A 23,257-nucleotide genomic window follows, 5' to 3' on the forward strand; every position below is an offset into this window, starting at 1 on the left:
TAATTGATTTTATTCTAGTGCAGCGAGATCCAGTTGCCTTTTATTAGGTCGCTGATTATTTAGTTGTCCCTAATTAAGCTTCTAACTACCAAATTAGTTCAGGGTATTTTTGAATAAAATTCTCATCAATTTTGTGCCTTGGTTACCGCGCCTCAAAAATGCATCTTACATAAAGAAACAGAGCGAATATATGTCATTTAAACTTTCATGTTTCTTGCTGCTATATAAACATGTAAACTCTTACTCCCTTTGTAAATTAATATAAAAGCGTTTAGATCACTAAAATAGTGATCTAAACACTCATATATTATTTTACGGAGGGAGTATCATTTATTGTCAACGTAGACAGACGTGGAAACCCGAACCATCAATGATGTAGTATCGATCCTACGATGCCACCTTACACAACGTGCACGGGGTAACATGCTTGCTATGTGGGTGGCTAAATAAGTACCATATCACAACTCCATTACAGATTCGCAACAAAATATATACAACAACTCTGACGAGTTAAATTAAACAAATGAATGCATTATAAGGGCCTTACGGATACATTATAAGGGTGTTACGACCAAGATACAACTCACAACAAAAGTGAATATACCTTAGACAGGTAAAGAATGCAAATGCCTTAAGAAGGCTTTAGAGAAAAGTGATTTTTTACACAAACATTTTCAAATCCATGAACTTTTTTAGAATTAAGAAACTTTTTAAAAATTAATGAATATTTTTTATTTACGGACATTTTGAAAATTTACAAATAATTTCAAATTCATTAACATATTCTGAGTTCTGGAACATTTTCAAATCTGATTTAACAAAAAAAATGAACATTTTATTATTCATGTATTTTTTAGAATTACAATTAAACCAACCAAAATGTAAAAACAAACTGAGAGAAAAAAGAAAGGCGTGCTCTCGTTCGGGGACTGAATGAGCCAATGCGCTCGGGTCAGCCTAAGGAAAACCACGCATGATATGTATCGCCCTATGCAAGGAATACGACAACAATGCCTCATGCAATGCCGTCCATGGGCCAGCCCATTAGAAACAGCTTTTGGACCAATTTTAGGAAGCTTCTCTCAAAAGTTTGGGAAGATCCAGACCGAACTTTCTGCTTTTTTGCTTTTAATTTTGTTTTCCTTTTTGACTTATTATTATCTTCTTTTTTATATTCATGAATAGTTTAAGATTGATGGACTTTTATTAAATTTACGAATATTTTTAAATATGTGAATTATTTTCAAATTCATGAATGAAATTCCAAATTTGTGATCACTTTTTAATCCATGATTTTATTCGAAATCATGAACTTTTTTAATTTTCCTGGGTATTTTTGAGTTCATAAACATTTTTCAAATCCATGATTTTTTTTCATATTTGAGGACATATTTTCAAATTAATGAACACTTCACAAAGCTAAGAATATTTTTTGAATTCTCAAACATTTCTCAAATATGTGACTACTTTTTGAGTTTGTAGTCATATGCGAAAATCTCGAGCATTTTGTGAATTTGTAATCATATTTCCAAATCAATCAACACTTTCAAATCAGCGAATATTTTCCGAATTTGCCAATATTCCCACACAATTTTTTTTAATTCATGGACAATTTTCAAATCCATGAACATTGTCCAAATTCACTAACATATTATCTTCGATATTCCTAAACATTTTTTCAAATCCACGAGCATTTTTAATGCGCTAACATATTTTTAAAACGCGTAAATTTGAATTCGCAAAAAAATTTAAAATCACCAATTTTTTTATTCTTGAATTTTTTTTCAAAACCATGAAAATCCTTTATTTATTTTAAATTCGCGAAATTGTTTTAGTTCGGAATATTTTGTTCTAATTTGAAAACATTTTCTGTATTCATGAACACATTTTAAAAATCTGTGAATATTTTTTGTTCGCAAACATTTTTCAAATTTGTGATCATTTCATGATATTATTTGAAACCATACCTAGTGACACAAAAAAGGAAAAACCCAAAAGGCAAATTTTTAGGGGCGAAAACAATATATACATTCATAAATGGTTGTAGGGATACAAATAATGTTCAGAGTTACTACCCTACTTGTCTCCCAGCATCGAGGATGCATCCCAACATCCATACATGTCTCGAAGCATCGAGTTTGCAGGCCGCTCTGGCCAGATTATGAGTCTCCAAGTTACTGTCTATCTTCTCATGTTTAATGGTCACTGACGAGAATCCAGGAAGTATGGATTAGATATCTTGTAGGAGTATAATCATCATGTTCGCTTCAAGATAGAGCTACAAATCAGGGAGCACCTATTGGGCGCTTTAGGCGCCAGGGAAGCTCCCTAGTGTCCATGCTTTGGCACTACTGGGCTGGCCCAAGTACTCGTTCACATTTGAGAAAACAAACCAAAAAACAGGGGGAAAATCAGAAAAACGAAAAAAATCGTGAATTCAAAAAATTTCACCTATTTTGAAAAAGCATTCATGAACTTGAAAAAAATTCATCAATTTTGATAAAATTCATTGAAATTGAGAAAAAATTCACTGATTTTGAAAACAAGTTCATTGAATTTGAAGAACGTCAAAACAATTCATGGATTTTGAAAAAAGTTCATTAAAATTGAAAAAAGTTCATGGATTTTCAAAAAGGTGCAAACTTTTGAAAAAAAAATGGTTCATCAAATTTTCAAAAAAATCATCAATTTGAAGAAAAAATTCACGTATTTGCGAACAATTCATCGAACCACGAAGAAGGAAAAAGAAAAAGCAGAAAAGGCAAAAGGAAAAGGAAAAGGAAAGAATAAAGTTGAATCTTGCCAGATCCTGCTGGGTGGTGCAGTGGTTACACCAGCGTAACTATATGAGAGAGGTCGCTCGTTGGAATCTCAATCGGCGCGCTTGTTTTTGGAGAATAAAACACAGCTACTTGGGCCGGCCAGTGAGGGGCCCTTCAGGCGCCCGTTTGTGAAATACACCTCATTTGGAGTTTATGAGGTGAGCAGTGGAAGCAGGGGCTGACTGTAATTATTTATTGCGTTTACTTGGTTTTGAATCCTAAACCTCTTGGTTACAAGTTTATGCATCTAACCAGTTCACCCATGAGCGATGGACAAAGGTTGGCTATGCATTTATACGTCAATACTCCACCTCACGAGTGGCGCACTCAACCTGAACGTGCATCGAAAGGGGGCTGCAATTTAATTGCGGCTGCCGGATATTAAACTCAAGACCTCTTAGTTTTAATACCATATAAAACTGCACAGACCAACTAATTCACCCAAAAATTCAAGCTATGAAGAGTTTCAGACATGGAATTGCCTACAAATGGTACATATATGCTGGGAACTAGCTATCCCAAGTGTGGGCAATGGGCCGGCTCACCCCAGGCCACCGCTTGATTTGTATCAGAATAAAAAAAATAAAAAAAAGTGATACATAATAACACACAAGGAAAACAATGCTAGCGATGTTTGCGTAAAAAATTGCATATCACGTCCCTATTCTGGGAGACCTCCTACTCGGCGCAAATAGCGTCGGCTAGGAGAACTGGCACCAATGCGTTCATTATGTGCCGCTCCAGTAGCGTTGTCGCTCGTCCCATGTCACCTTCGTTCCCTTGATCATGGTTGGCCGGTCTACGGTTGAGCAGTTGACTTAAAAAACAAAAACAAATGAAAAAATACAAAGCAAAAAATCAAAAATAAAAGTTCATGAATTAAAAAAAGTTCAAAAAATAAAAATAGTCCATAAATTTTGAAAACAAATGTTCATTCATTCGGAAAACTCCATGATGATTTTGAAAAGAAAATCACGCTTTTGAAAACAGTTCATCAATTTTTTTTAAGTCACAATTCTGATTTTTTTTTATCGATTTTGGAAAAAAGTTGGAGGATTTGGAAAAAGTTCACGGCTTTTGAAAAAGAATCATGGATGTGAGAAAAGTAATCAATTTTTTTTTTAAATTTCATCAATTTTGAAACACGTCTATGAATTGGGAAAAACTTCATGGGTTTTGAAAGATTTTAGAACAGTTCGGGGATTTTAAAAATATGCATGCATTTTGAAAAAGTTCATGGATTTGAAAGGAATTCACGAATGTAGTAAAATGTAATTTTTTTTGAAAAGTTGGGAATTTTAAGAAAAAAATGCAATTTTTAGAAAAAATTGAAAAAATTAAAACAAAGTGAAAATGAAAAACAGAAGAGAAACTGGCAAAAGGAAAACCGAAAAAGAAGAAACCCAAACAGGTTCATGTTGGTTGGCGTTATAACAGGAAAGCTTGTGCTCTTCGTGATATTCTCATCATTGCAGGAACATCAGGTGCAAGAGGTTCCTAGTTGAAAGTGAATGTACGAAAGTTGTGGGCGTTATGCAGAATGGCGGTAACTCTCTAGGTGTGGGGGCAACTATATACGATGAATGTACTTTTCTTTGTCGTACTTTTACTCGTGTAATTTTCTCCCGTTACCCTAGAGGAACAAATAGAGCAGCTCATAGCTTAGCGAGGTTTAGTGAGGTGAACCACGAGGTTTAGTAAGGTGAACCTTCATGGCAAGTACCTCCAGTTTTTATTTGAGCTAGCCTTGCTCATGATGTAACTGTGACTCCAGATCAATAAAACCCGCCATGATGGCTTTCCTGAAGAAAAAAACAGGAGAGTTGTCCAGTTGGTTATCGTGGTTTGTGCTTTGCCAAGGGGCGTGGAATTTGAATCTCATCCGGCGCATAATTTTTGAAGCTTTATAAAAAAGGGAATGGGAATGCACTGGGCTTCTTTTCATAGGGCTCGTGAAAACGACTCGACCGTTCGTCGGCCGAGGGCGGCGTGACGGCGTGAGCGCATCCACCCCTGACGTCGTCGGGGATATCCCTCCGGGCTCCAGCCGGCCGGCGCGCGCCACAGCTCACGCACGCACATACGTCGGTGCGTTTGGAGCGGGCGGTCAGACAGGACAAGCGGCGTATCGACGTGCTACCATGCCCGCACGCCGCACGTCTTGGGCTGGCTGGCTCGGTCCATCGCGTGCATGCCGGCGACTTTGTCTTGTCGCCGCCTCCACCTCCACGCACATGGATATGTAGATAAGCACGGACTTAGTGGCAGTTAGTTAATTATTTGTTCGATCTCCCTTCTATCTATCCGACACGTACGAGTGCCGGCCGCCGTGGCTCACGCAGACACTCCCCGGCATGGTCAATCACTGGCAGCTTCTCGCCGCCGCGCTGCCGACATGTATATATTCCGATCCACCGCACTCGTCATGCCGGCGGGTTTGTCTTATCGCGGCGCCGACCGCGTGCGGCCTGCACACCTGCGGCGGGTAGGCACGGATGACTGTGCGTATAGTCACGTAGTGGCAGATCGATCAGACGCGGCGGCGCACGTACGTGCATGTTCTGAACAGCCGGCGGCCGGTCGGCCGCCGTGATTCATGCTGACACTCCCCGGTGGCCGCGTGGTGCGTTGTCAGTTAAATTGGCAGCTTCTGGCCGTGGTATCGCCCACATGAATCCAATTTGTAGAAGGGCAAGATGTGGGCTGTGCAATCGCGATGTATTGATCGGTGCACCAGGCACGTATATAAGTACAGAGGGAGGCCACAACCTCAACTATACAGAGGAAACAGGAGGTGGGCCCTATTATACACAAATATACACGTACACAATATACTTAAACACCCCCCCCCCCCCAGTCGAAGCGGCGCCAGTGACGCAAAGACTAGAACGAAACTCCTCGAAGGTGGAAGTCGGCAGTCCCTTCGTCATCACATCGGCGAACTGTTGTGCAGTCGGAACGTGGAGAACCCGAATACGTCCAAGGGCCACCTGCTCGCGCACAAAGTGAATGTCCAGCTCAATGTGTTTAGTCCGGCGATGATGAACGGGGTTGGCGGAGAGGTACACCGTAGAGACGTTGTCGCAGTAGACAACCGTAGCCTGGGAGACGTCGTGATGTAGCTCCTGAAGTAACTGTCGTAGCCAGGTGCGCTCAGCAACAGCGTTAGCCACAGCTCGGTACTCAACCTCCGCGCTGGAGCGCGAAACCGTGGGTTGTCGCTTGGACGACCACGAGATGAGTGAAGGACCGAGGTAGACGCAGTAGCCAGAGGTGGAACGACGAGTGTCTGGGCAGCCAGCCCAGTCCGCGTCGGAGTAAGCCATCATCTCCAGAGAAGTGGACGCCGTGAGGGTGAGTCCGAGGGTCATCGTGCCGCGAATGTAACGGAGGATCCGCTTCACGAGGGTCCAGTGGGAGTCACGAGGGGCGTGCATGTGAAGACACACCTGCTGAACAGCATACTGAAGATCCGGTCTGGTGAGAGTCAGATACTGAAGAGCACCGACGATAGACCGGTAGAAAGGAGCATCCGACGCTGGCGAGTGACGGTGTCCTGGACTAGGGGGTACTCACCACGTCGTCTCCCGATCAGTTAGATTGGGCCGAGGACCCCCATGGTCGTATACTCATGGGCCAGTTCGGACAGCCGATGACATGCTTGAGGAAGATTCCACAAGACTTGGTGATCAAGACAAGGACTCCTCTCCACCAACGTATTCGGCTAGGACTCTTGTTATCCTAGGCCTCTGGTACATTATATAAGCCGGGGCCAGGCTAGTCGATAGATCATTATGACATTACTCATCATACCTCTAGGGTTTAGACCACAACATATGATTTTGAGGTAGATCAACTCTTGTAATCTCTATATTCATCAAGATCAATCAAGCACGAAGTAGGGTATTACCTTCATAGAGAGGGCCCGAACCTGGGTAAACATTGTGTCCTCTGTCTCCTGTTATCCATCGATCCATGATCCACAGCTTGGGACTCCCTACCCGAGATCTGCCGGTTTCGACACCGACAATGAGCCCTCAAGAGCAGAAACCTTGGCCTTCGTGTCAACAGGAGTAGCAACAGGGTGACAGTTGAGCATGCCAGCACGCTCAAGAAGCTCGTGCGCATACTTCTGCTGATGAAGAAAGAAATCGTCCGGTCGCCGAACGACCTCAATGCCAAGGAAATAATGTAGAGCACCCAAGTCCTTGATGGCAAACTCGTCACGTAGCCGAAGAGTAATCTACTGAAGTAGAGCTGCGAAGGAGGCCGTCAGGATGATGCCGTCGACGTAGAGGAGCAAATAGGCAGTCGAGTCACCGTGGCGATAGAGAAACAATGAGGCATCTGAGCGAGTGACGCTGAAACCCAATGTCTGAAGAAACCCGACGATCCGTTGGTACCAGGCGCGGGGTGCTTGCTTGAGTCCGTAGAGAGACCGGGACAGCAAACACACATGGCCAGGAAGAGATGCGTCGAAAAAACCGGTGGGCTGCTCACAATAAACCTGCTCCTCAAGATGGTCGTGGAGGAAGGCGTTGGAGACATCCATCTGATGAACTGGCCAGCCTCGGGACACCGCAAGCTAGAGGACGGTGCGGATTGTGCCCGGTTTGACAACCGGGGCAAACGTCTCAGTGAAGTCAACTCCAGCGCGTTGTTGAAAACCACGAACCACCCAGCGAGCCTTGTAGCGCTCAAGTGTACCATCCGAGCGGGTCTTGTGGCGAAAGACCCACTTGCCGGTGATGACATTGGCGCGAGGAGGCCGGGGAACTAGTGTCCAGGTACGGTTCCGCTGAAGAGCGTCGAACTCTTCCTGCATCGCCGCAAGCCAGTGAGGATCACGGAGGGCTACGCGAGCGGACGCGGGAAGAGGAGACGGCTCCGCGGTGGAGGCGGCGAGGAGGTACTCATCGCCCGAGTACCGTAGGCTCGGATGGTGAACGCCGGTTCTAGCCCGTGTAACAGGGCCAGTCGGCAACACCGGAGCGGCCGGCGAGGCGGCCCGGCCGGCGAGGCGGCGGCCGAGGCGGCCGAGCCGGCCGCGCCCGAGCCCACGGCGCCCGAGTCGGGGGCGACGGGTGAGGGGGGCGCCAGCCGAGGCGTCGTGGTCGGCCGAGGAGGCCGAGAGGGCAGGCGCCGGCGTGGGGGCACGAGACGCAGCTCATCCCACGGCGCGAGGACCGCCAAAGCCCGAAGGCGGTCCGAGAGCCGAGCGGGGCCGTCCACCTGACGGAGTCGCCGAAGGGCCGCCGGTGGCCGGCGACGACGAGGCGACAAGGGGTACCTGCTGCTGAAACGGAAACACCATCTCATCAAAGTAAACGTGTCTGGAGGTGAAAACACGATGGGAGACGGGATCATAGCAGCGGTAGCCCTTAGTGTTAGGTGGGTAGCCGAGAAAGATGCAGGCGACAGAGCGGGGTGCAAGCTTATGAGGCGTAGTAGCGGCGATGCTAGGGTAGCAAAGGCAGCCGAAGATGCGAAGCTCATCATAAGAGGGTGGTGCACCGAAGAGGAGGTGATGAGGTGCAAAGTTCCCGTGAGTGCGACATGGACGGATGTTAATGAGGAGTGAAGCGGTGGCGAGAGCGTGAGGCCAAAAGCGCGGAGGCACATTGACATGAAAGAGGAGAGTCCGAACGCAGTCACTAAGAGTGCGAAGGATACGCTCAGCGCGACCGTTCTGCTGCGAGGTGTACGGGCAGGTGAGACGAAAAGTCGTGCCATGTGTGGTGAGGAGAGTACGAGCAGCTAGGTTGTTGAACTCCTTCCCGTTATCTATCTGCAACGCGAGAATAGGACGACCAAACTGCGTGAGAACATAGGAGTAGAAGGCGGCGAGAGTGGATATAGCATCCGACTTGCAGCGCAACGGGAAGGTCCACACATAATGCGAGAAATCATCAAGTATGACAAGATAATAAAGAAAGCCTGTATTACTGGCAACAGGAGAGGTCCAAACATCACTATGAATTAACTCAAACGGGTACGATGCAACATGAGAAGAAGCCCTAAACGGGAGACGAGCATGTTTGCCGAGGCGACATGCATGACACGAGTGATCCTCGTTCTTATTACACATGAAAGAAAAACTCCGAAGTATATGACGAAGGGTGGCGGGATTGGGATGACCCAAGCGAGCGTGCCAAAGATCCACTCCGGTGGCGAGAGCGACAGGGGCGGCAGAAGTGGTGGAGGTGGCGGAGTGAACCGGGTAGAGCTCGTCGGGGCTGTCACATCGGTGGAGCACCATCCGGGTGCGAGCGTCCTTAACAGAAAAACCACATTCGTCAAATTCAACGGTAACAGGATTTTCACGTGTAAGAGAACGAACAGAAACAAGATTTTTAATAAGCTCAGGAGAAACTAAGACATTAGACATGTATATTGGAGTGGAGTTAGACGGAAAATATGCATGACCTATGTGAGTGATAGGAAGAGAGGAGCCGTCACCGACGGTGATGCGGTTGGAAGTGTGGACGGGATAGGAGGTGTGGAGGTTACCGGGATAAGCGGCCATATGTGCAGTAGCTCCGGTGTCCATATACCAGTCGCCGCCGCCGGTGTAGCTGGATGGTGAAGGGGCGGTGTGAAGAGCCGCCAGAAGGGCCGGGTCCCACGGCGCCGACGGGAGAGGCTGCGGCGGGGCCGTCAGGGGCAGCAGCGGCAGCCCGAGGGCGCCACATAGGGCGCCGCATAGGGCTGCGGCACGGCATAGAACGCCTGGTGCGACGGTGGCCGGGCGCCGAGAATACCCGGGGCAGGGGCACGGGGAACCGGCATGGAGTAGGCGTGCACAACGCTGGTCCATGGATTCTGGCCGGCGTACCACGGGGCCGACTGATAGGCCTGCTGTGGCGGATGGGGTGCTCCTCCCTGAGCGCCCGCGCGCCCCCCTGCTTGCGGCCGCCGAGATGGCCGCTGGGGCGACCCCCATTGGCGGCCGGCTGGGGCGGCGGGAAGGGAGCAGCCGGGGCGGGCGGGAAAGCGGGCGCCGCCGGCTGGGGCGGCGTCGAGCGCGGAGGTGGCGGGGCTGGACCCCCGCGGGTGCGAGCGACGAGGGCGGTGTGGGTTGCGCGAGTCCGCGCCATCCGCATCCGGCGCTCCTCCAACTTGAGGTACGCCACCACCTTAGCGAAGGTAGGCTCCGGGATGAGGGTGAGGTTGAAGGCGGCGTTCCCAAAATCCTCGTTGAGTCCGGCGGTGAGGGTGCTGATGAGGAGCTCGTCGCCGATCTTCTCCCCGAGATCACGGAGCTCATCGACAAGCTTCTTGAGGTGCATGCAAAAATCATCGATGGACGAGTCAAGCTGCTAGCACCCATAAAACTCGCCGTGGAGAAGGACCTTGCACTGCAGCCTATTGTTGATGAAGAGGCCGTTGAGCTTGGTCCAGACCGCGTAGGCGTCATCGTCGTCATCCACCACGGTGTGGAAGAGGTCGCTGGAGATGGTGAGGTAGAACCAGCGGATGATGATGGCGTCGAGGATCATCCACTCCTCGTCGTTGATCATGAGGGCCGAGTCCACGGTGCCGTCCACGTGGCCGTGCAGGAGGTACTCACGGAACACAAGCGAAAAGTACCGCTTCCAAACGGAGTAGGACGCGGTGTTTTGATCAAGCTTCACTGGGACACGCTCATGGATGTTAAGGTCGCGGACGAGGGTGACATCGGGACCAGCGAACGGGTTGGATACGGTGGAGGAGGAGGAGCTCATGGCTAGGATTAGGGTTTGGGACGTGTGGCGCGGCGCGGGTTAGAGGTGGTGCGGCGCGGGGTGGGGTGGCGGGGTGCTGCGGCGCGGGAAGCGGCGGGGTGGGGTGGGGTTCGCGGCGCGGGTGGCGGTGCGGAATGTGGAGGCAGGGAGCGGAAGCGAGCGGCGATCGGCGGCTGCGGCGTCATGGAGAGGCGGCAGCGGCGGAAGGCGCGGTGGTGGGGGGCGGCGGCGACTAGCGGCAGCGGCGGCGACCGAGAAGATGGTGGCGGCGGCGGCGGCTGGTGGTGGCGGCGGGGAGTAGCGGCGGCGGCGGCTTAGGGTTTAGGATCGTGCTGCGATAGATACCATGTAGAAGGACAAGATGTGAGCTGTGCAATCGCGATGTATTGATCGATGTACCAGGCACGTATATATAAGTACAGAGAGGGGCCACAACCTCAACTATACTGAGGAAACAGAAAGTGGACCCTATACACAAATATACATGTACACAATATACTCAACAGAATTCACTGCTGCAAATATAGAGCAAGCAGCCAAGCACGCCGCTAGCTAATTTTGCAGTTCGTTACCACGATCGGCTCCATAGACCATAATAACCGGATTGCTAAACGTAAGTTGACTCGAACGAGACTCTCAGCCGATGCTGTATTCGCGGGATCTTATATGAAGATTCGTGCAAGATTCTAATCTTAATTGTTTTGTTCATTTTCATATGTGTTGGCATTTGACTGAGATTTGGTTAAGTCTTAAAGCATCTACATCCAGGCGCCTCAAACCCGCCTCATACGTCGGGGCTGGTCGTCCGTCCACTGTTCTTTCATGTTTTTTTGAGCCAGACGGGCTCCTTAAACGAGTCTCAAATGCCCGGGTTGACCGGCACCCCACATATCCAGCTCAAATATGAGGCAATATGGGGGCGACCTGGCGCGCCCGGGCACGCCCGCCACATAGGAATTACGAAGGTGTCCCACGCAGACTCGCCCAAAAACCCGGCGGTCCGACGGACGTGTCCTCCGTCGCCGCGGTGGCGCCGCTCCGGCTTGCCGCCCGTGAGCAAATCGACATATTTAAGCTGGCCGGAGTCCCGCAACCCTAATCCATCCCCTCCCCCCCTCTCCATGCCGCCAGTCCGAGCCCATCCACCTCTTTCCTCTCCCGCTCCGGCGCTCCGCCCATGCTCCGGCGCTCCGCCATGGTCCGGACTAAGATCACGCACTACGCAATGCTCACGCCGGAGCGCAGCGCCGAGATCTAGCAGCATATCTGGGTGAGACAAGCCGCGCGCGCAGCCCGCATCGCTGCCAGCCTGCCTCCGAACTCGCCGGAGCCGAAGGAGGAGGAGCAGCAGCCGGGGGAAGAGGAGGAGATGGAGCTGGTGCCGATGGAGGTGGAGGATGCGGAGGAGCCGGACCAGGCAGGTGCCGACCTTCAACCTGGAGCAGGCGGATGCAGAGTTCGTCGTCGCCCAGTCCAACGAGATGGCAGAGCAGCATGCCATCATGGAGTCCATCCAGGATGATGCCTATGCGGAGACCAATCAGGCGTTCCTCCGGCGAGGCGGAGCCCGACGCGCTTTTCGCCGAACTCGACACGGAGATAGAGGCTGAGGAGGTCGGAGCGGAGCAGCCGGAGGAGCCGGAGCCGGGTACAGAGATCGTCGTGATCTTCGATGAGGAGTAGTTAGGATCGACGTAGTGCGTAGGTTTTACTTCCTTTTGCATGTCTTTATATAGATTTAAAAATCTAGTATGAGATGTCCGGATGTAACAAGTGAATTTTACGGCGTGCCCGGTCACTGCACCGGGCGCTTGAGGGCTCATTTTTGTTATACGTGGATGTAGATGCTCTTGCTTGACTGAGATCCAGGCACACACTCACAAAACCGAAGATCGTCGGCACCTTGCTACCATATCGTTGTCAACTTTTCATCCTTACCTTCATCGCGATGTATATATAACTCCCGTTCGTTTATCACGTACGGTTGTCCCTATCGTGACGACCCATCCATCTGTCAGATCGGTGCGTAGGGGGTTGAGAAAATCCCGCCGAATCGTAGGTACGTGGAAGCTAGCTAGCTCCTCGTCCGGCAGACATGCGTGCATGCACACGCCTCACTGACGCAACCGTGTACGCATGCGCGGCACGCAGACCCTCCGTCCGTTCCGTGCCCAGCTACACAAGCGTACATAACATATACATCAAGGAAACCAGCTAAGCTAGCCCGAAATGGTTCTGGAAAACGTGAAGGCGCACGTCACGGACCGGCCAGAGCGAGCTAGCTAGCTAGCTGGACCGATCGATCATCGGGTTAACGTGCAAGAATGTCATGTTTCTAGAAGCTAATGCACTGTCGTTGCACTTGCACCCACCCGGCCGGGCTGGAATTGGTCACGGCGAAGCTGTGACTAACGCACACCTGATGCATGCCGTGATGCGTGACGTCTTATCTAAATTCCGAAACCATGGACCGGCCAAAGAGCCGGTCAAATAACTCAGGAGGCAGCACGTATGTAGCTAGCTAGGACGACGCATACCAAGTCGTACGTACTGTACGTGACATGTGCGGCCGATGCCGGCACGCCGAGACAAATACACCATTCGTTGTACGTAGTATTCAACTGCTGCTAGCAGTTACGTTACGTACGTATTACAAGTCGTCATGCGTGTCATGCAGACGGCATGCATGCGCGCGCACGTCACGGCAGGACAAGCTAGCTAGCAAAGGTGGTGCTGATCGTCCTCTGGATGGAGACGGAGCAACCAATCGCGGCACGCACGCACTCACGCGCGTCATTCATTCATGTCGATCTGTACATAGGAGTATATGTTTACGACCAGGTATGTATGTACGTATGTACACACACATATATATATATATACCAATACGATTGTATACTCAGTAGTGTAGTGTATTGCTAGTACGTCCTGATCGACGAGGGATGTCACGCCTGTCCACGTCACCGGCTGCTAGCTTTGTATTCCCTCCGTTCTTAAATAAGTCTTTTTAGAGATTTCAATATGAACTACAAACAGATGTATATATACGTAGTTTAGAGTGTAGATTCACTCATTTTGTTTTTTATGTAGTTCATCTTAAAATCTCTATAAAGACTTATATTTAAGAACGGTGGAAGCAGTTCGTTATCCTGATCTAGCTGGATCGAGTGATCGAGATGCATGAAAGGAGAGTTGTCACTGGAGCGAGCATCTGAAAAAGAAAAGGCTCCAGGTGCTGCTGCTGCTCAAATCGCCCATCTTTTCAGAGAACACGTAGGCATGCAGTGAAGCAAATCGAATTGGGGAGATATAGGAGTAGTGGGGAGGCAGCGGAGTGGAGGAGGTGCCCACCAAAATCACGTCGTCGACCGCGACGCGCTTTTACACGATCTTCCTCCCAACACCGGCCGCCGGACGGCGCACTATCCAGCTTTAGAATGTTTCCAGTCATGTTTAACTGTCTTCTGCTGTCTCTACAGTAGAGGCTATTGTTCAGTTGACCTAGAAACTGCCACTTCTCTCCCTGCAAAGAAAAGAGAAAAGAAACTGCCACGTCTTTGCCTACACTCATATCCATTCGATGAGTAATGCATGATTTTTATTTTATTTTATTTTAAAACAGAGGCATACGCTTTTGCCTCATCCACTAATTAAAAAAAGAGAGAATAGATTTTGTTACGCAAAACCATTATTACTAGAGGTCATTACTCCCCCATAACGATGCTACCCAAATTTTCGCACTCGGAATAGCCCAAAGTCTTGCTTCCCTCTTGATGATACCAAAAATGATCGGTGGAAGAGTGGACTTGTGTCGGAAGACACATAAATTCTCTCATTCCAAATATTCAAACTAACAAAGCATGGTGAGAGAGGCCACAACCTTTCTATCGGGGTTGTTGTTGCCCGACATGTTGCACCACCAAATCACCAATGCCTATGAGAAAGGCACATGCCCACCAACCTGCACACAACACGTGGCAAAACGGTCAGACTGAAGGAAAACTATCCACTCTAAAGAGATTTTCAAGTCTTCACCTGAAGAAATAGGTTCGGATTGAGTACACACCGAAGACATAAATCTCAACTTTCTCTTAGACCCCATAATAGTATGTTTTGACCTATGACTCAAATAGAAGAAAATGAAACTAGGAAATCACAATTTTCATTATGCACTTATTCCTCTCTGCGAGTTGACTGTTCCCAGAACAAGCATTCCAAGACATTCATTGTCATTACAATTTTTAGAGTCATAACTCTCATGTTAAACAAAATACTTTGAGACTTCCACCGGTGTATAGTCACAAATATATTAGGCCCTTAACTATTTTGTCATTAATCATCCAAAACTATCTAGGAGGCACTAGATACACTTACAATCTTCCCTTTTTGGACGATTGATGTAACAATACCAATTAAGCTTCAAGAGAGGATAAATTAAGTTGAAAGTAGAAACATGAGGATCTTGAATTCGAAGATATAGAGGAAGCTCCCTCGTAAAGATGTGCATATCGAGGAATTTTCTTTTGAATGCAAATGCACATGGTAGGTTTGAATAGTGGAGATCTCCTCTATATCTTGGAATTCAAGGGCATCTATTGCATATTGGATAAACTTGCGAGGAACGATACAATGCATCCAACAGTGATCTCTAAGGAATAACCACATGCATATAATATAGCAGTTTAAGCATGCACGAGGAATAAATGAGTTTAATGCATACAGAGGATCGCAAACTTAAGAGTTTTACACCACTTTATAAGGCAAAACCCGCCAAAGGACCCACAAACATATTCACACATTGATCTTCCCCCCTTTAGTCAACAAGTAATCAAAAAGGTCGAGAAACAGTGGAAGTCTACTCATCCACATGCTCGAGGAAGACGTCGATGAAGAATCCAACAGCGAGGAGGAAGTCGAAATATCGGCGATGATCAGAGCAGCTTCTTGGTCGGCAACAGGAGAAGTTGGGCCGATGGAGTATCTTGGCGTTGCAAGCCTGGATCAAATGCACGTAATGCGACAGTGTCGTCGACGACAATGTCACGAGAGTGAACATGATCCCATCTGAATAGCTTGACAGTGGCAGAGGAGAAGTTGCTTTGCAAACAAAGTTTCCGCGAGGAACATCACACATCCGACGATGGAAAATTTTACCATTGTTCAAAGTTATTGCTAATGCCCAAAGCTTCAAGCTATTCGCGCCTGTAATGCTTTAGCAAAAGTGCAAAGCTTTATCCTTGCGGTCATGCTTGATATGATTCGCTAGCGCTTGTTGTAGACCAACAAGAATGTTATGGTTTGAAGGTGGCTGGTGGTTAGCTCGTGTGCGACAGAAGGAAGATCTGTGCCACTGGATCAGGGCAAACACGCAAAGATGCTTGATTTTCGATGAAATGGAGTTGATGTGTTGGAGCTTCAGATTGGGGATCTTGTCAAGAGGTGCCCACAATACCTTTGACATAATCATTGTGAGGAGCAGTAGGCAGACCACGAGCCAGTGGTAGAAGATATCCATGAGAGGAATCTATCATGTACAGCCGTTCGAGGTCTTTGTCAAGGAACAACCGGATCTAGGGAGCGTATATCTTCGGAACAAATGGATCTGAAGCAGAATGCATCAGATTTCTTCAGAAATCTTCAATGTCAAGGATATCCAAGCACTCATGATGAAAAATTCTCTTCTTCTCACATAGTAGCTCGGTATAGTAGATTTGCCACTCATTGGACCAAAAGCGTGCAGAGTGCGAAGTGTGCTCCCTTTGGTATGGATTGTTCTTTGAAAAGAAAGTCACATTCTGATGAAGTGCATGGTTGAATGATGGACAAGGAGCCTTTCGTCTTGCAAACATGGGGACAAACGGCTGAGGGAAAATGGACAAGGTGGTGTGATGATTTTCCTTTGCACTTCTCGGGAATGAAGAGAGACAATTCTGAGGTACTTCAATAGATGGAGCGACAGCGAACTCGGAGGTATTAATGCTAGAGGTACCAGCAGCAAAAATAGTATTTTCTCCGGGCGGTTGCACTTTGGGAAGCTTCTACAAGTTCTTTGACATGAGCACTAGGCTCAACTGAAATAGGTGCCTCTTTGGCATGAGGATATTGCACATGTTCTTGCTCAAGGGCCGGAGGCCCGGGTTGGACGACAACTTCCTCTCTTTATTCGGATGGAGCCCTTGGCTCCGGTAGGACATTTCTTCTAGAACATCTTGTTCAACTTCTCTTCTGGAGTGATGTTTCACGAGAACTGCTTCCATGCCGTCAAGAATCATCTCTTGACAAGGATTCTCAGTGGCCACCGATGCAATGCCACTCTTTAATACCTGCACTGGCTCATTGATGCGGAGCCGAGTGGAGGTTTTCTTCTTGGTAGGTTGAGTTTTAATTTATTCAACCTTTCAATTTTGCTGAGTCGCTGATGCAGTAAGAATTTGCTTCAGAGAGGAAGGCTAGCACGACGACATTGTGCTTCTGAGTACATTCTAGCTAGAATGGCATTTGCTAGGCACGCTCCCCGGGTGTTTTTCTTCTCAATATAACCTTTCTTCTCTTGCTTCGGCTCTTCTATGTTGAGAAAGATAGCATCCCTCTGGTCGTCATCAAAACTGAACTCATATCGGCCAGCTACATGTTGCCATTTTTCATCGACGATCCATTTCTACGTGAAGATTTTGTAGCTCATCCATGAAAGATGTCACTTCCTCAAGTACATCGCCGGGAAAAGGCATTTCCTTGATGGGAGTGCACGGGTCTTCAGCCGAAACATCCATGAGATCCAGCATAGGTGTAGGATCAAATAACTCGAATTCTCCTTCAGCGGGCTATGAAGAAGAACATTCGGCAAAGCTCTTGCGGAGGTACGTTATACTTCTGCGCCAGAGGAATTAAATCATCTGCGCTATCATATGCAGAGCTCTCCAGAGTTGCTTGCTATCATGATGGCTTTCCCTGGAAAAAAATGCAGCAAAAATGCGTCCCCAATTTCATAGTATATTTTAAAATTAAGAATATATCTCTACCACACCTCAAAAACCACTCTGCTGGGTATAAACAGACAGACCACTCCTTTTCAAAAAAACAGATCACTGTTAGGACACATCATGCTCCTCATCCCCGTCCTCCACACCTGATCCTAGTTCCTCCACGGCGTCCTCGTGCGGCACGGCAGCCACCCACGGACCCACCGGCCAGTCACCAGGAGAGATCCAGCCACCCCGGCAATCGTCACCGGCCACGTCGCCCCCGTCACGAGCCGGGCCCGCCGAACCACCGCGCGGTCTCCCCCCGCAACCCAACCGCGGCTGACGCGCCGCCACGTCACGCCGCCCCCCGCGTCGCACCACTTTGCATGCGCACGCACACGGCCGCGCCGCGACCGGCGCGAGAAAGCCGCGGTCGCCGTCGTCCTCTCGCCGCGTGGGCCCCGCCGAGGAGAGAAACGCTCGCCCGCGCCAGTGACGGATGAGTGACGTACGCCGCTTCCCGCCATGAGCTCATCGCGCTTTATATATCCGGCCTCCCAACGGCCATTGCCCATCGCACCACCACGGACGCAAGCAAACTGCGCAACGCACCCAGCGGAAAAGGTAGCGGAGGAGGAAGAAGAAGAGCTCGATCGTGTGCGTACGTCGCCCGGCCGTCCGATCGAGATGTACCAGGCGATCCCCTACAGCGCGGGCCGGCTGCCGGCGTGGCCGCGGCGGTCCGAGCAGGCCGAGGCCGACGGCGCGGCCGGCCAGGAGGGCGGGCTCGCCGACGCGGCGGCGAGGGGCGACGGCGGGGAGGCGGTGAGGCGGGCGGTGGCGGAGAGCCCGGTGCTGGTGGTGGGGAGGCGCGGGTGCTGCCTCAGCCACGTGGTGAAGCGGCTGCTGCAGGGGCTCGGGGTGAACCCCGCCGTGCACGAGGTCGCCGACGAGGCCGAGCTCGCCGCGGTGGTGACCGGGGACGCGGGCGGCGAGGCCGTCGTCGCGCTGCCGGCGGTGTTCGTGGGCGGGCGGCTCCTCGGCGGGCTCGACCGGCTCATGGCCGTGCACATCTCCGGCGAGCTGGTGCCCATACTCAAGGACGCCGGCGCGCTCTGGCTCTGAGCCTACTCTGAGCAAAATCAAAGATGCATGCCGGACGGGGTACTACGGACGTACGCACAACCGTTTGATCAGGAGTTAATCTTTTCTCCTTCTTTTGATTTCTCCTTTTGACTCTTGAGATCATGTGAGTTACTGCTGCTCGATCTCCAGTCTCTCTTGATTGGGATCAATAATGAAGTACTACCACTAGCTAGCTATATATAGTTAGGCTTAAATTCTTTTGATTAGGGGTGGAAAAAATAGGAACTATTGTGCCATCTCGTGCTTATTTTCGACCACACGCTTGTAAATACATGGATGAGTGAAGAGGGGTGTACTATTTAGCACTGTATAAATCATGTTCCTTTCATCTTGCACATCAGTTTTCTAGATGCCAATTCATTTTGTCTTTGAAGGTTTCTTCTAGCGGGCTTATGATGTTATCATGAAATGGCACTGTGTTGGATATTTGTAATCCATGGCAGGTGGTTGTTTGTTGCAGCTGATTTCCCCCTTTCTTCTTCTATAGTACTCCTTCTATTTCAAAATGTAAGATATTTTTTGACACTATACGTATGGTTCGCCACCGGAACACTCAAGCTAAGCCGGTGCTAGCTGCAATTTAGTCGATGTCATGATGAATCTTATCAGTGCAACAACGACATGTGACGTGTGATTTATCATCACGAGCTAACCTCACCCACGTGGCGCTCGCAGGAAGCCAACCACCAAGTTATTAGTAAACAAACTAATCATGATACATTCCTTATGAAGGTTGATTCATTCATTTCAACCCTGCAAAAAAATCCCCTCTCCTTGGAGTGCTCAAATTGCTATGATATTTCACATCTGCTAGAAGCCGTTTCCATTGTAGTAGGGTTTATTTGGTTGTTTATTTGCTCATGGTTTCTTTTGTGTTGTTGGTTTGAGCCAACGTACCCTCTACCCCACATGTGCCATCCTTTTTCTCCTTCCTATAATATGTGAAACAACGATGCAACGACACACAACCAGAACAACCCTAATGAACAACACGAATACCCAAGGTGTATGCTTACTGTCAAAGGGAATGCTAAGTCGATGATGTGTCGGGTCCCACATCAAATCCACAACCAAGACGATAAGCGCTCCCTTTTTGTCAATGTAGAGAGCTCCCCAAGGAGTTTAGAGCAACTTCAACAAAGTCGCCACGATGGGCAAATCTCTATGATAACCATGAATGTGGTGATTCCGGCTAAAAAACGCACTCTAGTAGAGTCACCATATCATGCCACGTCATTGTAATTTGTGGAGCACTCTCCATATCTGGCCTCTAAACCTCCATATTTGGAGTCACGGGGCTGCCTTGGGAGCACACTCCATATGGTAGTTGTGTGCGGCGGGAAGGAAACTTTACGTGGTCCCCCGTCTCACGTGGGATGACATGAAAGTAAGGGAAAACGGATGTCCCATTGAGAAATGGGTCCCATGTGTGGAGGCAGCCAAATATGGTGACTTTTGAGTTTGTGCATAGCTGGCGCAGGCTTCCATATCCATATAGAGCGCGCTTTATATGCATTATATTGAGGCTATCGAGGTGATGCACAAACTCGATATGGAGACTCGCAGGGATGCACAAACTCAAACTAAATATTTCCATTATGCATCGTCGGCATGGACTAGGATGGACGGAAGTGGTCAGCGCTACGGCATAGAAGGGGGGGCGTTGGTGTGGGAGGGAAGAGTAGCGGCGGGGGGAAATGTCGCTCGCATCAAACTATTTTTGGGATAGAGTGCACTCTGAAATATTCCCCCACAACGAAGGCTCGCAGGCCTAATTTGGAGCGGCCTCATTACGCCGATCGCACATGGGATGATGACTCTACTAGACCGCTCTTTGCCCTGAAAAAACTAGACTGCCCTTTTCGACAAATATCGCCACACAGACGTTTATTATGGCATCGATCAGTGTGATTATGCTAAAATTGCTCTTAGAAGACGACGTCGGCATGTCGGCCCCTAGGTGTGTGAAGTAGAAACCTACCTTGCAAAAAATGACACGCCACGACTCAACGGCACGTACTATGTAATAATAAGCATATACATAGATCGCTACTGTGGGTAGGTGCCGGTGGGGAAACAACGAGAACCCCATGAGTTGTCAAGGGCGAGGTAAAAACCGAACGAAATGACATAGGTGCATGCGTGCATCCTTGTGTCGTTTCTCCTCCTCCTCTTCTTCTTCTTTTTTTTTTTTTTTTTTTTTTTGCTTGCTGTTGGATGCGAGCAGATCGACAAAATCATGTGCGGCACGTACGTGCAGGTGCCCTACGTCAGGCTGGCCGGAATGGCACTGCCCAACCAACTTTGGATAGGATCCGCTTGTCTGGAACGGAGAAGAAAATTCGGCGACGTCTATTTGGAGCAAAGTACACAAGTCGTAGTACGTGCGTAGGAACCAAAAATCCGAGTTCGACATGAGAACTTGAGGCCAAGTGGCCAAGTTGTGAGCACTCTCCCACAGCCCCAACCAAGAAATGCCAGCCCCCAGAAATTCCACAAAGTAAAAGTGAAGTTAGATTGGTTCGATCGATGTCAAAAGTTGGCATGCCAATATTTGGCAAATGCCAAATGCTGGCTAGTGATTGATTGGCTATCGACTTTTCTTGTCAACCTCACAAAAAGTTGTCAACATTTGGCAACTTATAATTTTGTCAAATGTTTGCTTGCCAAATATTGGCAGCAAATTAATTATGCTCTTAGTTTTCTGTTGAACCTTAACATGGAAATTCCCCAGCACCACTGTACTAATCCGAGGTAGACGCTGATGCATGGATCAATTAGGTTCAACAGTGAGCGAGAACATTGATCAAAGGTAGTGTCTCAGCTCTCAAGTTGCAGTAAGATGGGGATTGCGTACGTAGGAGGTAGTGCGAATATGAAATTGGCCTTTGACCATCCCCAGCCGTTGTGCAACCACCGTAGAGCTTATGCGCCGCTGACGTGGCATGCATCACGCTCCTCCGACTCCGATCATGGGAATTCCGCCTTTTCTTCTAACGGGAAAACGACATGATGATGATGATGATGATGTACCCTCCTCTCTCAGCTTCTCAGGAGTGTTCCCTCGAGGTAAAAAGGGGTTACCGCATGCGCATGAGCTGGTGAAGCTGGCACGTCGCGCTCACGCGCAATTCGCCCGGATCCAGATGAGCCAACGAATGTTGGGTGAGTTGAGTTGAGAGAAGAAGAAAGGGACGGTGAAAAATATCAAACTGAAATGGTCAAGAATTTCCAGAAGATTTACATCATCGCTTGTGACGTGGGGAAGCATTCTGATGACGCTGAAGGCCTGAAAAACACACGCACGCATGCATGGGCATGGCTTCGACATTCAGGCCGGTTGGTTCTGAGCGTTAGGTAGATCTCTCTTTTTCGGAGTGTTCTATTTTTTTCGTGATTCCCGTCGAAATTGAATCGAACTGTTTCTCGCGAAATTCATGTGAAATTCTCATGGATTTTCCGAGCTAGCTCCTTGCACGGCCTGAACTTTATAACTGTAGACATAGTAATCTTGATAAGGAGATGACATGATACCGACACGACGACTCTCGGAATCCAAATATCTGTTCCTGGGCTACTAGCACAATCTACAGGAGACGTGGTCACAGATTAATCGACTGATGTCAGCCAGCCAAGGGGCGTCTAAAACTCCAGCCAGGGAGTATTAAAAACGTGTAGAAGCAATCGTGTGACGACGACCCCGACAGCAACGTTGTCGCGCCCGCCTACGTGGCGCGACGAAGGCCACGGTAGGACGACGTGGGGTGGAGATCCGGGGGATCGCACCCTGACATCAACGTGTTTGACAAGTAGCTACCCGGTGGTTGGATGGCACTACTTCTTAATAATTAGAGATAGGAGGACTACTTAATTACACTAACATGTACGTACGTACTCACTTAATAATGGCCTGCCAAGACGAACGGCTCCTGGCCAGTTGATGTCACACCCCTGCGCATGTGCTCATGGACATACGTCATGGATCACCAGGAAATGGAAATGGTTTCCAGCCCAGCCTAGTGGGAGGAGGGTTTTGGACTTGGTCTTTGTTAAGCAAAAATATGCATCTTTTGTTGTTTATAAGCTACAATTGGGCTGCTTTGGATGCTAACTACGATTAATTAGGCTGGCTGAGGTGCTCTCCGAGCATCATCAAGTCCAGGGGAATGAACCTATTCTATCATCCCTTGTGCCGAACCGACAGGATGGACTTGTGCTGGCCTATCACAACTTGCTTGATTCCGGAAACGAACATGGACCCTTCTCCCTCTATACGCTGGCTGGAGTGGAACAAAAGCTAGCTAGGATAGGAGGATCAGGCATCAATATCATCATCATCGTCGTCGTCTGTCGTCGTGGTGATGCATTGTTGTTGTGTACCACTACCTGTTTCGATGCCAGGCAACCTTTTTCTTTGCAAGAGAAAGCACTTTAGTGCAAAAATACCACATGGATATGCCGGTTTGTCGGTTGCGGTTTTCATATATAAAAGCGCAGAGAATAAAAAGGAAATATAGAAGAGGCACGCATTGGATAGATTTTGTTGCTTTCTTTTCTTTTCATTTTGATGAATGTATACATGTACTACACCCTCTGATCCATA

At 48.8% G+C, this 23,257-nt stretch overlaps 1 protein-coding gene across 1 annotated transcript; it reads left to right on the plus strand.

The window, feature by feature from the left end:
• The first annotated feature begins 18,068 nt into the window (after nucleotides 1-18,068).
• LOC123183099 (monothiol glutaredoxin-S9) lies at nucleotides 18,069-18,989 on the plus strand. Its single transcript, XM_044595829.1, has one exon. It carries the CDS (start codon nucleotides 18,196-18,198, stop codon nucleotides 18,631-18,633), a length of 438 nt encoding a protein of 145 aa, XP_044451764.1. The 5' UTR covers nucleotides 18,069-18,195; the 3' UTR covers nucleotides 18,634-18,989.
• The last annotated feature ends 4,268 nt before the right edge of the window (nucleotides 18,990-23,257 follow it).

Source organism: Triticum aestivum, chromosome 1D (assembly GCF_018294505.1).
Source record: "Triticum aestivum cultivar Chinese Spring chromosome 1D, IWGSC CS RefSeq v2.1, whole genome shotgun sequence".
In the NCBI taxonomy this organism is placed as follows: Eukaryota; Viridiplantae; Streptophyta; class Magnoliopsida; order Poales; family Poaceae; genus Triticum; species Triticum aestivum.

What these genes read in the sequence shown, in the direction of transcription:
- LOC123183099 (XM_044595829.1), top strand. Translation starts at nt 18,196, where the DNA reads ATGTACCAGGCGATCCCCTACAGCGCGGGCCGGCTGCCGGCGTGGCCG.